At 32.4% G+C, this 20481-nt stretch overlaps 1 protein-coding gene and 1 long non-coding RNA gene across 4 annotated transcripts; one reads left to right on the top strand and one right to left on the bottom strand.

Moving 5' to 3' along the window:
- The first annotated feature begins 12121 nt into the window (after positions 1-12121).
- Positions 12122-15632, top strand: STN7 (Serine/Threonine kinase domain protein). The gene is made up of 10 exons (XM_048114842.2): positions 12122-12653; positions 12729-12815; positions 13175-13294; positions 13391-13489; positions 13838-14006; positions 14103-14196; positions 14515-14608; positions 14699-14755; positions 14827-15240; positions 15338-15632. The coding sequence occupies exons 1-10, from the start codon at positions 12216-12218 to the stop codon at positions 15497-15499; spliced, it is 1734 nt and encodes a 577-aa protein (XP_047970799.2). The 5' UTR covers positions 12122-12215; the 3' UTR covers positions 15500-15632.
- On the bottom strand, positions 14724-19680 carry LOC125198033 (uncharacterized). Of its 3 annotated transcripts, XR_016137231.1 has the most exons (5): positions 19212-19485; positions 17336-19045; positions 16874-17004; positions 16047-16122; positions 14724-15502 (listed from the first exon to the last, which is right to left on the bottom strand). It is a non-coding gene; the product is annotated as an uncharacterized LOC125198033 (long non-coding RNA). The 3 variants fall into 3 exon arrangements; XR_016137232.1 differs by lacking the exon at positions 16874-17004 and having other exon boundaries at positions 19212-19484; XR_007172339.2 differs by lacking the exons at positions 14724-15502; positions 16047-16122; positions 16874-17004 and having other exon boundaries at positions 17163-19045; positions 19212-19680.
- Between the last annotated feature and the right edge of the window lie 801 nt (positions 19681-20481).

Raw genomic sequence — 20481 nt, forward strand, 5'->3', positions numbered from 1 at the left:
ATGTGGGATAACAAGTAGTAGTAGGGATTCACATGAGTGTATGAGTGTAAGTGCATCCCCCCTTATTAGTTTTGTGATTCTCTACATATTTTCATTATATCAGCATGGCTCCCTATACCAATTATATACGTGTCAGAACTGAGACTATGATTTTGGTTGCATCTCTTCCGAATTTACCTAATCAAATTACACCAAATAATCATTGTAATAGTGAGGAAAGATTATTCTTTCCATGTATGTATGAGTTGGATGTAGTCCTATAAATATTGGATTCAATTGTGACTCAACCGAGCAATATAATCCAAAAATTTCCCAATTCAATAATTCAATTTATTTAATACTCTAGCATGTCAATAAAAACACACAAGATAAATCAATCAGAGAGTGACCATGAACTCGGTTGCCCAAATTAACTACGTAGCCTGAAAGTGAAAACCTTACTTTCTATATCCAGGACATGTTTTTCTTCATGTGCATGTCCCACTCAATATAACACATTTCTAAAAATTAGCAACTACTACTACAATACTACTCTCTCTATTTTATATGTTCTCTTCTATTTTGTTTTCTCTCTATTTAACATAAAAAAAAAATAAAACTATATAAAATTATATTTGAAAAAGATGCTCCACTGTAATTGGGACGAACCAAATTCAATTATTTCAACAATCAATAAATTTAAATTGGATATTTTCATCACAAACAATTTAGAAGTCAGGGAGAGAGTAAAAGCATAGTCCAATAATGACCATGTTCACAATTATTTTCTCCACTTCTGATACACGAGGTAAGAAATTCTAAAATTAATGGTGCCCCCGATTTTGAATCTCCGAACAATGTCATACTCATGAGATCTGAGAACATGAGGAAAATACTAAATAGGAGAAAGATCTAGAAACATGGAGAAGTTACAGACATGGAGTATGTATTGCCACCAAGATGTAAAAGAAGTATCCCTCCAAAAGGCTACATTCCTGAAATAAAAATGTACGGGAATCGAGATATTTGGTGACACACTTCGTCGGGTTGAGTCTATATATTATGTGGCCAAAGAACTGTTTTTTCAATAAAGAAGTTCATTAATGATTTTCTATGTAATGATTTGAATGTTTATTTTTAAGTGGAGAAAAAAACAGTCTTAAAAATTAATTGCATATCATCGTCAACATTAGTTCGTTTTTGTTATCTAAAAAGATTATTAGGCAAATTTGAATGGAAGCTGCATAAATAAATTTTATGGTAAGATTTAAAGTTTATATATGTTGATCTTCTACTTATTACATTATTTGTACATTTGTATGATACAATGAAGACAATTTGTAAACGTGTTTTTCTTCCATGTTAGGATGAAGCAATTGCCACGTCGATAGTGGATTTGTAGCAAATCAACTGTCACTAATAGACAATGCTACAATATTTAAATAAAAATCCTCCAAATTATGTCACTCTCATTCAACTATCTTACACCAGAAAGACAACACATTTTATTAACCACCTATTACACATTGAATGACGTGTCATTAAATATGGCACACAATTTTTCTCTCGATGTACATAGGGGTATACGTATTAATCAGATTACACGTCATTCTTAGAAATATGAATCTTTATGTTTTGTCTTTTCTCTGTTTACTCAAAACACCACAAATAAATAAATATATTCCTGCTGCACCCTGTTTCACTAAAATCAAGTTAATTCACAAAATAAATATCTCGAATTGAGTTATATTTTGATGATTTGATTTGTTAATTAAATCGGCCGTATGTAACAATGTAAATCATTATATCACATTGAGATCACAAAGTAGATGCTACTATAAGAAGAGATAAACATGAAAATATATTCTATATGCCTACCCTATCTTTATCGTGATTAATTTAATAATTTCAATGATATTTCCAATAGAATCTTTGAATGCATAAGAAAATAGGATGTTTCTCAAAGGAAATATTGTTGCAATTAATCTTTTTTTTTTTTTTTTTTTTGTGACGCTGCTTTCTCTTCAAGTGGGTCCTTGTCTATGATCACTAATTTCTTGTACTAAAAAACATTATATTGAAGTGGGACTATTCAAATCCTTCTCCACCTTAAATAGTAAAGGATAATCAAATCCATTATATTATATTATCTTCTTATCATCACTAATTAAATGCTGATCTCAAACTGATGCTTCTGTTAAATTTAGTTGGTGGAACAGTAGTTATCTAACATGAGGATAACTCAATCCCTATTATACTTTTATCCCTTTTCTTTTGTTTTCTAATCTAACATTCTAATAGTTTGGTTTGAACTCTGAACTTGCAAAATCTTCAGGCAACATTCGTATCTAAATCATTTTTGTCCAATTCAAAAAATAATTCTCAAAATTGTGTCACATGCAATTGAGAATTATATTTTGAATTGGACCCAAATACAAGACATTTTCTGTATTAATGTGTTGTTGGGGAACGAGATACTCTTTGGAGTTTGATTGATAGCCTATGTTGTTTTGTGCTCTTCTTAGTCATCAATCATCATTAATTCATTATCATCATCATATCCTCACACATTATAGTCCAATAAATATAGTGAGTTCGGAGCTTAGTCATCATTACTATCTCATGTTAGTGCATATATCATGGTTTTATTCGCCCGTTTTTATTCATACACATATAGATTATTAGATATACTCGTTTTAAGATTTCTTCTTATCTGATATTGGGTTGGGTTGGGTTGGGTTGGGTTGGGTTGGTAAATTCAGTGATTATGTCTTGGAAAATCACTTAACTTAGTGGCCTTGCTTCAATTCCGTGACGAGGTTTTCCCTTTAATCTTAATTAATCATTCATATTAATATATATCTTATCACCAAGTGAAGAATATTTGTTTTGTTTATAATTATCTATTATCCCATAAATTTTTAGAATTATGCATAAAGATATATATATGTCATCATCAAATCCCAAGTTAGTCCGAAAGCAAAAAAGAGGCGTTGATTCATGTATATCTACTTCCTTTTTTACACACATAATCCATTGATAGATCTCACATAAAACGTCCATTTGATTAATATATATGTCTGCACAACAAAAGCGCACTTTCCATCTCCTCATGCTTCATTTTCTTTTTCTTCTAATAGTGGAGATGACTTAATATATGACCAGAAACGACCGACTGTAACGCGACTTTACCATTATTATCGCACCACTTCAAAAATATATAGTACTACTACTTCTACTAAAGTTAGCACGTTACGCTAAAAAAAATATAAATACTCCCATATAAAAAGGACGAAAATACTAAAAGCGAATCTTTAATTTGAGCTGTCTTGGATAGATATTTTGGCTCTTTAATTGGATGCATTATTTTTCAATATTATCTCGAAATAGTGTGACGAGTAATGGAGATTGGTTCGATATTAATAATAATAATAATAATAAAGATTGTGGTTTGCGCCTGCGGAAAGGAAAAGTAGATTAATTTCGGCACATGATTCATTTGTTGGCTGCTAAAAATATGAGATACACTATTATATAATTAACCATATACTCATGTAGTAATGCTTTTTATCATCATGCCATCATATCTTAGATGACTGCTGCTTTTGTGTGACGTTTGTTGCAAGTTGAGTTAGTTACTCCATTTGTTTTATTCTTTATAGTTAATCGCAGAACTTTATTTTTCTAGGAAATTAAATAAGATGAATCTTGCTGACGTAGAAACCGTGTATAGATAGAAGCTTCTATTTAAATAATTTATCGATGTCGATTGACGACTTGTTAAGTCTTCTTCAAGTAAGTCTGTAAGTGGTAACCATTTACAGATTCAAAAGCTAGTACTATTAGTTAAAATTTGTTTGTACTGAATTATATTATGATTTGGCTAAAAGTAAATTTTTCTTAATATGATCACTTTCACCTATTATGTTGTTTAATTTTATTTCACTCTATTTCAATCATAATGTTAACACAAGCAAATTTAGGCTCGTAATCATTATAGTAAAACATACATAATCGTTTAACATTTTTTAGTTATTTTCATAAGTTTTTATTTATTAATATAAATACATGAACTTTAAATTTTTCTGATTGTTTTACATAATACCATCTATATGGCAAAAGGTGTGAAATCTATGACATGTTATTAGCCTCCAAATACATGGACTTTTGACATTTTTTTATTTTTTTCATAAATATTCCTTTCTAATTTAATTTAAATACATGTACTATGAGATTTTCTATTTTTTTTTTCTAATAAATAATTTCAACCAAAATATAATTATTTTGTGAATAGCTCTAACTTTACGCTGTTCTAAATTGTACTATAGTAATTTTTAATTGTTTTAGACAATAAATCTTTTTTAATATATCGAAGTAATCGAACTATGTCTAATATCTTGAAAAATTTAATACAGTACTAAATTTTAAAAGACATTTTTTAAAAATTTATAAATCAGTATTCCCTCCATCCTATCATAAGCGAACCATTTTTTCTAGGGACGAGATTTAAAGAATTGTTAGTTGTTACTTAAAGAGTTAAAGTGTAAAGTAGAGGAGTGAAATGACTCACTTATGGTGGGACATCCCAAAAAGGAAAATGACTGGCTTATAGTGGAACAGAGGGAGTATTATTTAAAATATTACGCTCTTTATAAATTTTAATAAATATAAATTGATACTAATATTAAAATTTTAAAATCCAACATTAGGGGAAAAATTGAAAAAGCTTTAATGTTTTAGGGAAATTCTAGAAAAACTCAAAGTTAGTGGTAAATTCAAGAAAACCTCGGATGTTCGTGTATTTTCAGATAAATTACCCTTTTTATTCAAACGATGTCATTTTAATATTCGTCGCTTTTTGCCACGTTGGTACTTCCGGCGAACATATCAGCTTCAATTTAAAGAAAATTTATATTTTGTTGAAAAATCAGAAAAACTAAAAATTCGTGTATTTAAATTCAAAATGGAAGTTTGGGAGAAACTTAGAACATAGGAAGTTCACGTATTTAATTACAAACAAAATGTAGAATAAGTTTCTTTCACCAAACTAAAAATGTTCAAAAATATTTTACATGTTTGGGCAGGATTGAAACATAACAAACAAAATGTAAAATTTATCATTATTATTATTATTATATAATTTTTAATATTTCTAGTTTGATTAAAATTTATTATTTTAATTGATTAAATTTCGACTAGTATGCCTTAGAAGTTATATATAAATGAAGATATTTCTTACTCAAGGGTAATTGTAATTTATAAATGCTGAGTCGCTGACTATTTAAACGTCCAACCTAGTTGAGAATTCAATGTGCTACATAGAACTTTCCTTTAAAATTAAATGTTAATGCTGTCCTTACTAGCCTATTTTAAATCGGCAACATCATTTTGGCTGGATCAATAAGTATCCCTATAATTTTCTTGACCAATTTAACACGGTAAGACTGACTTTATTGACAAAAACTTGAGAAATATATATACAGTGCAATTACCAATAAAGTTATAATTAGCTAAATATTTGTACGCCAATAATGAATGTGTACACATTTCTTTTTCTTTATGGGGACAGTATAATTTTTTATTTAAAATAAATATACATTTAAAATGAAGTTTCTTTGACCAAACTAGAAATGTTCAAAATTAAATAATAATAATAATAATAATAATAATAATAATAATAATAATAGTTCTACTAGTACTGTCATAACAAAATTGATACTTCATCCGATCCATTAAATATCTCATATTATCTTTAATTTGAATGTCCATTGTTAAATGTCATATTATTATTATTATTATTATTATTATTATTATTATTATTATTATTATTATTATTATTATTTCATCAATATACATGTCATTCGACTGTCTTCATCACTCATTTTATTCCTCCATCTATTCCCTGATAAAAAAAATTGTCATTTTGATCCATTTCATAATAAGAGTTCCTTTTAATTTTCTAGTAACAAATAGTAAGTAGGTTCACATTCTACTCCTACTAACTTATTTCGCTCTATTTTTATTATAAAACTAATATATATAAAATAGCATGACTCATATTTCATTCAATTTTCTGTAAAAGGTAGTACTCCAGTATATTTTAAATTTTAAAACTCGTGTTGAGTCAAAAGGTGACTCATATTCCGAGATGGTAGAATATTACTAATACTAGTATATAAAAAAATAGTGCTGCGGGACTTATATTTTAATAAAAAAAATTCATTTTTTTTGTATTTCTCAAACTCGTAACTAATTGGAACATTTATTTATGAACGAAGAGGGCAAGATTCAACAAAAAAAAAAAAAAAGCATCTTGTATTTTCCAACTTGTTTCTAACTTCTAAGCATTTCAGTAACCCGGAACAAACGCATCTTTTATTCATTTCATACTGTATTCCTCGATTCTTAATTAAAAGATACACACATAAGTCATTTTGAGGAAATTAAAATGAAAAAATGGAATTTAGAAATAAGATTATGAAGATTGAAGACAAGCATATCTTTGACTGTTGCTTCATGTATATTGTTTATGTGCTTCACCGACGCAGACCCACCTTTCCCGAGTCAACCCACCGATTTTCCCATAAATTTAACCAAATAATAAGTCAATACTAATTCTTATTCAAGATTCAAACCTACTATTGCTTTAATGACACAGTTGTTTTTTTAAGTAATCAGTATCCAAAGATCCACCTACACCTCATGCAATTAACTACATTTGTGTGGAAAATATATAAATTATATACATAGTATAATAATGGGACGTGATCAAATAAAAACTCTAAATATTGTACAAACTAAAAATTATGATCTGGACCATTGAAAAATATCAACAAATCACAAAAAAGCATCAACAGGAAAATGTCAACAGAATTTCGACGGTAGTCAATGATTGATGCTGTGTTGATATTGTGTTGACATTAAAATCTTGAAATTTTACACTGTGTTAATATTGTATTGAAACTGTGTTGAAGCTACGTTGAGGAGTTTTGAATTTGTACAATATATAAGTTTGCATTTTATCACTGCCCGTATATAATAGTATCATAAAGTCTCACTAGCTTTATTAAAACTAAAAACTGAAGCTTTAAAACTATTCATTGCATAATCAGTCCTAACAGTCAATTATTACTAAAAATTACAAATTTAACATTAAAAATAATTATAGACATTGTAGATAGTAATAAACTTAAGTGGGAACATATAAGAGAAACTAAAATTGTAGAAAAAAGTATACATAATTACAAGAGTAATAGTTTGACACAGCAAAATGGATAGCTAGAGCAATGAAATGTCATTTAAGCTACTAACAAATCCACTGGTCCCCTTAATTCGAACTCCAATATTATAATCCGCAGGTAGAAAAAAGAACACTTTAATTTCCATAAATCAATTTTTTTCAAAAGATGACCGTGTATGTCATTGTCTGGAAGAATTTTTGGCTCAATTCTTTTGTCACGGATAGAAGACTTGGGCAAAATAAATAGCAAGATTTAATGATCTGAAAATCCATGCAAGAAAACTGTGACACACCAACCTGTATATCAATGCTGTCCTATTAAAAAATTGTAGACATAACTTATAACTGATCCCATTTTGAAAAGGTCAAACACTAATAATTGACATTAAAAATAGACGCGCAAAAAAAAACAACAACTTAATTATGTGAAATGTTAATGAAAAAATTGTGTGGAATTAAAATCAAAGTAGCCCCTAGAGCGTGCAAGCTGGAGGGCAGAGCATTATTTAGCCAAGTGGCTTTTGTTGACTGTCGAATTGATATTGGGACCATGCTACACTTGAGCTTTGGCACATAGTCTGTTCCCATTGGTCAATTGCACGACTAAAAAAATAAAACAAATATCACCATATAAGATCATCAAAAACTACTAATCTATAATTTATGCACATGCATTTACTTATCTTTTTTTTCTTTTTAAAAAAGGATTAATATTGGTTTATTCAATTTCAATAAAGTATACTACTATTTGATATTTTTTCGGTGTTGGTGTGTAATTTGATTACTTATGGCATCAAAAGCAAATCCTATGTTGTTTAAGAAGAAATCAACCTAGCTAAGTTATTAATGTAGGAGTAGTATGTAGAGTAATAGTAGTAGTTTGAAGGAGTATATGTTGCCGACATGGCACGCATAAACTCGAAGTCAATTAGCAAGTCAACATCTGTGTTTGGGGCAAGTTGGTTTATGTTGAGCTGTGCTCAATTTGTTATCTTGTGTTGAGGATAAGAATTCCCTAGGTCAATCCCCATCTATAGTACACCACTTGATATTCTTTTGGTGGCCTCGCACGATTCGTTAACAATGAAACAAACAAAAATAATCAATCAGGAGTAATATTGATTATCGAATGAGTTTTGGTCATAGTATCATACTCCTACATATTTAAAATGGACAATATATATATACTATAGTACTAATAATCATGAACTTTGATTGAATCTAGCAGCTCTCATGAACTTTATTATGAAATTAAGTTTACATGCAAATTCATTTCCCAGGACATGACTAAATCAAGACTGATGCAGTTAAATTTAATTTTATGTGGTAGTCTAGTGGCATTAGGGACGTGACGTGAAATAAAATTAAAACAAGTGTTAAAACGACATCATTTTACATAATAAATACAATATTCATAATTAGTGTATTTTTAACTTTTTTTTCGTCCTATCATTTCGAGTAAGTGTATCCCATTAATGAAAAAAATTGTGCCTAATACTTCAACCAGTTTTTTACAACATCTTTCTCTTATTTTACCAATTTTGTATTAAAAAACAAGATGTGGATACCAAGACTATTTTTTTAGTGGAGGAGAGTACAATTTTAAAGAAAATCAAAATAATTTAAAAACTCATATGAAAAATTCAAAAGCTCGATCAAGTTTCTCTCATTGATTGTCGGCGATGGCTGCTCGTCGGAAAATATTGGCAGAGAGCCAAGGGATATTGGGAAAAAGAAAACACGTTATATGTTTTGTGTCTATGAGCAAAGAGAAAGGACTTGATGTGGTTTAGAGCCTCCAAAAACGACATCATTATAGTCAAAGTCTAGCATGCATGTCTACTGCGGCGTCGACTGCAATTTGGCCGGAAAAGAGTCTAATCGATTAACCATAGACCGCCATATATAATCTATGATATTTCAGACCATGCTTAAAATTTCCGAGAAATACTACCATATTGAGATTTTACCAACCATTACGGTTTACAATAAATCTAAAGCCAAGATTTATATCATTGAGATCATACATTTACCAAATTCTGTACTCATATTATTTTCAGCTGATTAAGTGGACTTAGGTGAGGAAATAGGTGTAGGGTACGGGTGCGGAGACTTTGTTACAAACTTCGAGGTCTATGTCGAATTAACTATGCAAAACTTGTAGCATCTCCTTATAGATACGATATTATATCGTCACGGACATTACATACTTGCATTCTAATTGACATAATTGGTGGTATTAATATTTGCGCAAGTTGATACTACCATTTACATAAATCTTACGTGTCGATCGGTTTCCAACTTTCCATGGCGAAATTATAGGTGAACTAGCTACTTCATCAATGACATGGAACTTCATGGATTTCACGAGGGTAGTTGCTCGTGCAAAAATAGTACTACTCCTATTTAGTGGTGTGATCTTTAATAAACCTCATATTTATTGAATCATGATTGATAATATTTTTTAATGGTTAAATAACAAAATGAATCTTTAGCTAGTGACATGATTTTTATAGAATATCGATTCTAAATTGTTGCTATAATATTTGATATTTTGTGTTTTGATTATACTATTACAAATTGAATTAGTAATGGTGTAGATAGATGTCTCTGCAATCACTACGATTTAAAAATGAGGTGGATTTAGCATGCATTATAATACTAATTAAATCGTTACAAAATGAGATTATATGCGAATGTTAACGTAAATTGGAAGCCGTAACTTAAAAATGACTAGTTGCAACATAACTCGACATGTAGACCTACAAAATTATAGCAATAACTTAATAAATGAACCAGGATTTGAATCGTGATTCATATAGTCGAAAAAGAATATTAGATAATATTATTTTTATCATTATTGTGTACAAGTTGCATCCTATAAGTTGAATTTTTACTCAATAGGACAGATATATAATGTTTGTTATTTATCAAAAGCATAGAAAAGTCATTCTTTTTGTTCATTAGCACACATGAAAGTCGTCACGGAGAATTGTCAACTTGGCTATTTTGTTGCATAATTCGTGGAGTCAAAAGTCAGAGAAAGATGCATTATAATATTATACTCCTATATGTCATGGATCTTAAAAACTATTTGAATATCTAATACTAACTTTTTTAGAGAATGAATATATAATAACTTAAATGTACAAAATAAGAATTCGTAATCTTCATAATAAGACATCTATTCAATATTAGGAACTTTTACGTAAGATTTATAATATTCTTTTAATTTCTTTATGTCAGCAGAAACGTTGCCTTTTAGTCAATACTTAGGCATAAAATTTTTTTAAAAAATCTTTAATATATTAAATGAAAAGATAATAAAATACGAGAAAAAATAAACATGTAAATATATAAGCATTCAAGGCCAGAGGTACTTAAATAAAGCAGTTAACTCAACTACGATTTTTGAACCATTCCATGATGCATGATTGATCAAAATTGTTGATGGATTATGTATATCTATATCTAGTCTAGCAATAATGAACTTTAACGTATAGAATTGAGCAAAGGATGCAGAAAAAGTAGGCTGAATAATCTGAAATGAGATAAGGATACATAAAAAATGAAAATGACAATTCGATGATAAAGTGATGGGGCCAAAGTAATTTGAATGAGATCTCAAACTCCAGCCAACATTCACAATATACTAAAATGGGTTCAAATACAATGCTTATGTAAATGTTTGCTTTTGATGAATCGAGATAACATTCATTGTATCATGAAAACAATTTGGTTTATCAATATAATTCATTTGGGGCAAAAAGATGAGTCCCTCTTATGTATCAAAGTCACATCTTAACTAATTCTATCCATGTTCTTATGTTCTCCACATATGTAACTGTGTTCTTCTTGTCAGAACTTGTGCTCTTCTTGTCCACAACTTTGGGATTTTGATGGATTTAATTAATACTCCTGTTAAGATTCTAAAAACATCAAATTTGATGTCAATCAAAAGACTGCTTGTTATGCTTTACTTAATCTTCTTTATCTTGACTTTATATGGAGTGATTAGTGATATATATAACATCAATGCACTGACGAGATATATTATACTATTTGTTTAGATCAGGATGTTCATCTTTGATCGGATTAAAACATGAACTTTGATTAAAGGTGATTTTTTTCCTCCTCCATGCCCATGGTTAGAACAAAATTATTTAAGGAATGAGTAAATGATGAAAATGGGAGGGGAGATGCATGCATGCAATTGACCGTGACATGCAGGATGGGCCACTCTCAGTTTGGGCCTTCGGTCCTAATTCTTTTACCTAACAATATTTCAAAAGAAGTTGGCCCCAAATTTAACCAAATAATATATTTTGGTGGGGGAAAATGGAGACAACAATGGGGGTTCTATTATTATCCTGTATAGTCCCATGCCATCCACTTTATCAATAGCAATGACAAGTTATATTTTTTTAATGGAGGCAAATGAAAAAGGTTAATTTAATATGAATAGTCACATACTACTCTGGGCCTATAAGTTTGATATATCTCAATGCAGGAAATGGGCCTCATTCGGCCCAGAACTATCTAGTTCAACACATAAGCCTTTGGGCTTTAGACAAAGAGTAAGAACTTCGTTTCGTAATTTTACTTTCTTTTTTGGGAAATGGGACATCATTAAACAGATGCTATAGAAAACTAAAAATACTTGAAAATTAGTTGGATAAAATTTCCGAATTAAATTATAAAATATAGAAGAAATTTACGAAAATGTTGATTCTTCAAAAACAAAAGTAAATGATTCGTACATTCCAATAAGTAAGCCTATGTGTGACGTGTGGCTAATATTAGCTTCCCATCTCACGACACCCCTCTCCCTCCACAAAAAATACCTAATTTAACCGTCATTATATTAAAATAAGAAAATCATAAAATATCACAAACTATTCATCCACACACAGAATAAGATGGAAACAAAAACTGTTACACTGATGATTCCCCCTTTCATCCAAAACCAATAGCCATTTTATGTTGCAAATTCCCCATGGCTACAGTTGGCACAAGCACTGGATTTGGAGGAGTTTCACTCCACTCCTCCTCCACTTCCACCCCGCTCTCTTCATTTTTGGGCAAGAAGCTCAATTTCAAAACCCTAACTGAATCAACTCCCCACAAGAAATTAGCCTCTCCCAAATCCAAGAATCTCGCTGTTGTTGCCGCGGGAGGTCAAATTTTCAATTTTGTTCATGATTTGTTTGTGGGAGTTGGGGTTGGACTGCCCTGCACGGTTATGGAGTGTGGAGATATGATTTACAGAAGCACGCTTCCTAAATCAAATGGGATTTCACCTACGGTTCCTGGCGTGATTTTAGCTTTGGGCACTATTTCTTACTTGTGGGCCACTCCCGGTGTGGCGCCTGGCTTCTTTGATATGTTTGTTCTTGCCTTTGTTGAGAGGCTCTTTAGGCCTACTTACAAAAAGGTCTGAAATTTGAGCTTTTACTTGTGTTGTTGTCTGGTTGATGAAATGATTTTGTGGTTTGTGTTTTCATTGCAGGATGACATTGTCTTGGGGAAGAAGTTGGGTGGGGGAGCATTTGGAGTGGTTTATAAGGGGTCCTTGATCAACAAGTCTTCCTCCAAAGTATGTTTTTTTCATAATTTGTTTGTGGAGTTCAAGGATTTGATTCTATATTTTGTTTCTATTTTAGTGCTGAGGGCTTATGAATTGTATATGGCGGAGTTGTGTTTTATGTCTATTGTCATAGAGGCTGTATGATGTGAAAGTTTTATGTCAATTCCACGATTTATTTTTGGACTTTAAGGATTTGATTCCACCATTTCTAGTGAATTGGTGTAATGGTGCTTGATTTGGGACTGACTGTACTATGTTTTATGTAGTCAATGGTTGAGTTAACATAGTGATTTTCTCGTGTTTTTAGCCGTGTTTGTGAGAACATAGGTATTCTGCTCTCAAAGATTTTTATTGTGCTCGAACTGTAGGATGGTGAGATAGTGGTAAAGAAGGCTACTGAATATGGGGCGGTGGAGATATGGATGAATGAGCGTGTCCGAAGGGCTTGTGCGAATAGCTGTGCTGATTTTATGTACGGCTTTCTTGAGGTTTGCTATGGCACTCCAATACTGGCATTGTCTACCAGGTATTTCCCTGATAAAATTTTGGGAGTGTTAATTTATGCATTTTCGTATCTGTCCCAGACTTCGGCAAAGAAAGGATCTGAATATTGGCTGATCTGGAAATTTGAAGGAGAGTCCACGCTTGCTGATTTAGTTCAGAGTAAAGAATTTCCATACAATGTTGGTACTTTCTTGAATCACATAATTCTCTGTATGATAATATTAATGTGTCGTAGATCTTATGAATGTTTTTAAATTCAAGCTATGGTATTAAGTTCTCTTGAGTTTTGTAGTATGTGTTATTACACTTCTATGCTGCATTCCGTTGTTGGCTTTCGTTGCAGTTGATCTCTACGTTATATTTCCTCACCCTTTATACTATTTGAAGGTTTAGATGATTAAACGATATCGAAACTAATCATTTCACCAAAGTAAATGGTAGATTAGCTTATAAGTATTATATTTTTCTCAGAGATCTGAGAATTTTATAATTTCCAATGAAAATGATAGCATGGTGCAAATTTTCAGGTAGAAGCATTGATTCTTGATAAGGTCCAAGACATGCCTAAGGGGATCGAAAGGGAAAACAGAATCATACAGACTATCATGAGACAGCTCTTGTTTGCGTTGGATAGTCTGCACTCGACGGGAATTGTTCATAGAGATATGAAGCCCCAAAACATCATCTTCTCTGAAGGTAACTGCACCACAATGCATCATCTCACAATGTATTATCTTCTCATATATTAGCAATACTGATTTACTCCTTGATATAATAACGAAACTGTAACAGAATCTCGTACATTTAAGATTATTGATCTTGGAGCGGCTACAGATTTGAGAGTCGGCATCAATTATATTCCCAAAGAGTTTCTATTGGATCCCAGGTACTCTCGAATAAAGCAGCTCTTAGCAAATGGTACCTATCTACTGAGACTCGGAAATATTAAGGGTTAAAATTAAATATCGAAAGTATCATATCTTCAATGATTAAGTAAGAAATTTGGAAAATAACAGTATGCTTGGGAGTTCATGCTTTTGCCACATGTGGCTATGCTTTTTTTTTTTTTCTCATTTGATCTTTGAATGTTCACGAGAAGAAGTCCGAAACAGATGATCATTTGTTTTCAAGATTTTACCTACTTATATCTTGTGCTTTCAATTAGTATGACTGTAATGGTTTATATTATCCTCATTCAACTCAGATATTCTGCACCCGAACAATACATTATGAGTACTCAAACACCCTCGGCTCCATCTGCACCCGTTGCAACTGCACTTTCCCCTGTTCTATGGCAGGTTTCCATCATCTTCTCTACCGTAACCTTGAATTAATTTATATCTGATCATTAACATCTCATTCTAATTGTTGCCAACATCTTCGCACAGCTGAATCTTCCCGACAGATTTGACATCTACAGCACTGGCCTGATATTCATGCAAATGGTAAGTAAACTGAACATGTATTCAAGAATTCAAAAGAAAAGATACAAAAAAATTGACATATTTTCTGGCAGGCGTTTCCAGGGCTACGGAGCGACAGCGCTCTCATACAATTCAACCGTCAGCTGAAGAGGTGCGATTATGATCTAATTGCGTGGAGAGAAACTGTGGAGCCCCGTGCCGGGGCAGATCTACGGCGTGGATTTGAGTTGCTGGATTTGGATGGAGGCATAGGATGGGAGCTTCTAACATCTATGGTTCGTTACAAGGCACGCCAAAGGCTGAGCGCGAAAGCAGCACTTGCTCATCCCTACTTCGACAAGGAAGGCCTACTCGTCTTATCCTTCACGCAGAGCCTGCGCCTGCAGCTCTTCCGAGCCACCCAACAAGACTACAGCGAGGCTGCCAAGTGGATTATCGAGCTCATGGCAAAGTCAGGAACGAAGAAAGATGGTGGTTTCACCGAAGCTCAGCTGCAGGAGCTCAGGGTCAGCTTCTAGACATACATATATAGTTGATGATCTTAATTCTTTTCTTGAATTTTGTCAGCGGATGGGTTGAACGTTGTTCCGTTCCGTTGTGCAGGAAATCAAGCCACGTGAGAAGTCAAATGTGCAGAGGAATGCGCTCGCATCGGCTCTTCGGGTGCAGCGGAAGATCATTAGGACGATAAACGAGAGCGTTGATGAGCTCAACAGGCGGAGGAAGAGCTTTTGGTGGAGCAGGTGGATTCCCAAAGAGGAGTAATTTCTGTAAATATATACATGCACTTGCTTAATGTAAATTTTGTGCAGCTTAATGTGTGTTGAGGATTGGATGCTTGAATTTGATAGAGGAAATATTTAGTAAAAATATATGATAAATTTGCACCATTAAAGTATGTATGTATAGATCCCATAATACTAAATAATGATAAGAAAACACACATTTATATAGCATTAAAATACACAATGCCATTATTTTGAATAGAATGGAATAGAACATTATTTTTTCATCTGGTGTTGTTATTAATTACTATATACCAGTACTAAATATAATGTGATGATTAATTTTCTCTTGTTACATATTTTTGGAGGTTCCAAGATGATGATTCTTCTTCATAATATTTGAAGGAATAAGTTTACTACATAGTCGTGTTATACTTATTCCACATAACATGCATAGGTATTTTAAGTTTGTTATATAATCCATTTTTGTATGAACTTTATTATTTCATTATATTATTATAAAAAATCGCATATACTTCAATTTTAACTCTAATAATGTGGTTTCCATTTTAAATGATAATCCTTACCTTATTATATTAGCCATTCATTTCAAGAGATAAAAAATGCCACAACACCTTTGTTCGGTAGAAAGGATCTCCCTACCTGCGGAAAACACCAACCATGCTTTTAGAAACAAGAATTTTCTTCCACAACTTTTACGACCACTAATTTGGATATTTTAATTTTATGTGAAGGTTAAAAAAATTACAATTGAACTCATAAATAGTAAACCACCAAAAACAATTAGCTAAACGTTACTGATATTTGATTATTTTAACGACTTAATTATTTATTTGAGATCAAAATTGATATATCCCTCTATCTCTAGCTCATAAGCTTTAAATATATAAAAAAATATAGAAACAAAGCTTGCTTAGTTTCTAAGCTTAGATATTTATATGACCAATGTTAATCATGCAAACCCTGTGTACCGCTAAACAATCAATCATACTTTTCCAACTACAGGGACCCCACACAAATTCATACGAGTACTCCATTATTAATAAAAATACAATTTCACGTGATTTTTAATTAATATGATAAAACATTAAATGAGCTCAGCAATGACAATCAATAGGGATCCAGGCGGACTCGAACCGCCGTCCTCTCAACGCGTGGAAGCATTGAGCGCTCTCCCATTCGAGCTTATGGATACATCCATCACATTTTTCACCATTCAACATCTAATTTGCCTTTACAAAATTATGTAGTATCTTGTAATTTAATCAATAAAATTATAAAAGCGTGTCAGCTGGCAAACACAATTTGGAAAACATTACAGAAAATGATTTATTCGTTAATTATTCGATGTATCTCCAGCAACACGATTCAAACTTATCATTAATTTAATCACCTTTTTAAGCATTAATATCGAACTTATACAAAACTCTGGATTGGCATAGAAGTATATATCATTGTCACGATTTACACCTCAGAAGCCATTCCCGTCACAGTCTGACAAATCATCAACTGATAAACCACACCCTACAAAATACGAAGCAAACATAACCAGTTTTTACCAACAATCCAACCAATCTGTTATGCAAAGTGCAGATCCCACCCTAGTAAAATCAAACTAGCTTTTTCCAATGACATGTGCTTTAAAATAACACACGAATGATAAAGATTTCTGGGATACAAAATACCACAAAGGAATCAATCAAAATATAGAGAGAACAAACAACAGAAGTTATAATATCTAGATTAACTGAGTAACAGTGAGCCCAAGTAAAATCTAACAACCTACGTTACCCTGCTTAGCATAGAGTACTTTGCAAGAACATAAAGAGAACAGCTGAAGTTAATTGCAGCTTACTTGACAATTATCTTCAGTGACTACATTTGGAGAGACGAATGAAGTACATGCTCATAGGAAAAAACGCACATCGACATCACAGCACCAATGTGGACTATTATCCTTGCGAACATTCACTTGTCAAGCAGCAAAATTTGATCACGGGCAGCGGCAGCAGCAGCAGCAGAACATCAAACACAGTCGGCCTCCAAGAGGACAGAGACAGCCTCGAAGGAAATTCAGTCAGCCTCCACTCAATAAAAGGAAAAAATACTCTGCTTGCAGGGACTCCTCCGAATCCAATAAGAAACCAACCATCTACTGTATAGCTGATCTATTACAACCATGCTACAGCTTTATACTATATAGACAACACAGACAAGAGTAATAGCTACAACCATCCAGATGGTTGATAATTATAAACTACAATACAATAATCTAAAGCAATAGCTACAACCCTCAACAGAGGCGCCTCAAAAAAAAAGAGAGAGATGGCATGTGCTTCACCAACCACAATAAGAATTAAGTGCAAAACAACTAATGAATCTAAAACACAAAAAGGGCATAGTCAGTTATCGATTGATGTTGTCTCCATGATTATATACCTTCGCAGCTCTTCTCAAATGCTAGTTAATATAAATGTTCCCAGTTTTAAGTTAAGATTGGCGTTTCCAGATTGACACTAGTAAAGTTGGGTAATTAAAAATTGAGAACGCAAAATGAAGTTATGAGTTATGTATTACTACTATATGTTATCCAGTTATTCACTATTTACAGTCAATCCAAAGTTGAATCAAAAAGATTTCCAAATTGATATAGCTAAATCCAGTGATTAGAACAACACTGTATTGTTATTATGGGAGTAAGTGAAAACAGTATAAACGAAAGCGCCATTTCAGTAATCGGCAATAACTGTATGATAATTTGAACTAGTAAACAAAGCCACTAAAATGTTCCTAGTTACCAGAAAAGTATTAGTACTAATAAAAGAATTGAGAATGTTAAAGATATGTAAGTGAACAAGATAATCAGATACTGAGAAAGTGCATATTGGTACCTCTGTTGTGGTGGATGCTGATAAGTGGATGTTGAGAAGAAAACTTAACCCTCAAAATTGCTTGATCGCTTTCAAATATGTGACATGATTTGGTCTTGAATTGGTTGTATGTTTTATTATATGGTATGCAACCAACTCAAGACCAAAACAATTTTTTTGGCGTGATTGGATTTGAGCTTCGTATGGGTAAAAAATAAAGAAAAGAAAAGAGGGCAGAGAGGGGGAACGGAGAGACGAGAGGACACCACACACACAGGGGAGAGCCGGGCAAAATCCCGTACCATCTCCCCTCAAAACCAAAAAATGAACTTTTATTAACGGGCGACCTGCCATGCGAGCGCACCCATCATGGCAAAGGTCATGCAGACAACCACATCTCACCTCACTTTTCACATATCACCTGACTTCGCTCACTCATTTTCCTTTTTTTTTACAGTCTGATACCTCAACAGTTCGCCGAGTCTACAGACAACAAGAACATATGAAATAACACAACACAAAACAATTCACCTCCCTTGAATAACTCAGCTGCTGCAACAGAGCCATACAGATAAACTCGAGATGACTCCACACCGATAGTGACCATCGTCAAACGAATCGATGCCTTCTGAAGATGCCTTTGTATTTTCAGATCCAGAAAATTGATGTTTCCAATCAATCCCGGAAAAACGAATCTGCAGAAGAGACCAATAATTAGTTATATAAAAATTCAAATCGAAAACAGCATCATCAACAGAGAAATCGTCAATTCAAAACCATCGCTCAAAAAACTAACGAAACCAGGCCAAGTCAACCAAATAAATCCAATAAGAACACACACGAAACAGATCTAGGCTTTACCTTCAACGATCCATCAAACACGGTTGCAGATCTAGCAAAACCTCGGCGTTTCACCGCCGCATAAGAGGCTACGTTTCACATCTGCAGCTAGTGCATAAACCAGGCGACCGATATTTCAAACAGAAAAACCAGCGGCGAACAAAACTCGTATAAACCATAACCACAACGCAGATCTGAATGAATCTGACGGAAAAAAGAGTAGAAAATAATCTGGTTGAGGAAAGAGGATCGACACCTGTAGATCGAGGCGGCTATTGAAATGAATAGATGCAAAGATGAAATGCAATGAATTGATGTGTATTTATTTTAGGCGGTTGATGATCCAACGGCTGGAAATGAGTGGGTGGCATAATCGGACGGCTGTTATTGCATCTTGAAAAGGGGAAGGTTCTGGATGGTGTGTGTTTGACGGTGAACGAAAATAAGGGCCGTCAGGTAACGTGTTTCACCTGGCACATTAGGAATATCCGAAATTTTGCATTAAGTCCCTCATATTTCGTGAAATTGTTGTTTGGCATCATGGGAATATCCAAAATCCAAATTCGTTTCATTGATCGCATAATTTGATGTTGCCATTTCGACCAATTTCAACCTTTTCTTTTTTTACTTTTATAATTATTTTAGGATAAAAATGTCCTTAGTTTATGAGATTGAAGGGTATTTTTGTTCATTCTAATTTTCACAATTTGCCGCTTTGCATTAAAGTCACTTTTATCTTAGATTTTCTGCAATTGTTTTTTTCAATATATACACTTTACCTTTCTTTTCATGTTCTTCTATATATTTAAAAATATTGAAGGGCATTTTGAATACTTGACAACTTTCATCAAAATGTTTACTGACTCCACAAATTACCCAAGCTAGAGGCAGTGGTTTTAACGTGGCTAAGATTTACGTACAAGCACTAGCACAGCTCAGGACAAGGGGTATAACTGTACCCCAAAATAATTACTTCTTAATATAATATATATACTGAAATTACATAGTAGTTAAGTGTTCAGTGGTTGTGTACTTCCACGTTGGATTCACCCGACTCACCATGGCACATTTGTGTTTTTAGACCTTTTGTTTAAGTAGTTTGTTTTTTTATATGTTTTTATATAATTAGGTACTAGTTTTTATGTTTGCAGATTTTAGGTTGGATTTATAAGTATTAGGTAGTACTATATTTTATTATACTTTTAATGTATGAGTATGAATTTGTTTTTTTTTTTTCTATTTTTCATTTAAGATATTGATAGTTGCATTTTATTTTATTCTTGATTAACAT

The sequence above is a fragment of the Salvia hispanica genome, chromosome 3 (genome assembly GCF_029641045.1).
Source record: "Salvia hispanica isolate PSC_SH4W2 chromosome 3, Shi_PSC_v1, whole genome shotgun sequence".
Taxonomy (NCBI): domain Eukaryota; kingdom Viridiplantae; phylum Streptophyta; class Magnoliopsida; order Lamiales; family Lamiaceae; genus Salvia; species Salvia hispanica.

What these genes read in the sequence shown, in the direction of transcription:
- STN7 (XM_048114842.2), top strand. Translation starts at nt 12,216, where the DNA reads ATGGCTACAGTTGGCACAAGCACTGGATTTGGAGGAGTTTCACTCCAC. An exon ending in TTATGTACGGCTTTCTTGAG is followed by an intron (nt 13,295 to 13,390) that starts GTTTGCTATGGC and finishes TATCTGTCCCAG; the next exon opens with ACTTCGGCAAAGAAAGGATC. An exon ending in CTCAGCTGCAGGAGCTCAGG is followed by an intron (nt 15,241 to 15,337) that starts GTCAGCTTCTAG and finishes TCCGTTGTGCAG; the next exon opens with GAAATCAAGCCACGTGAGAA.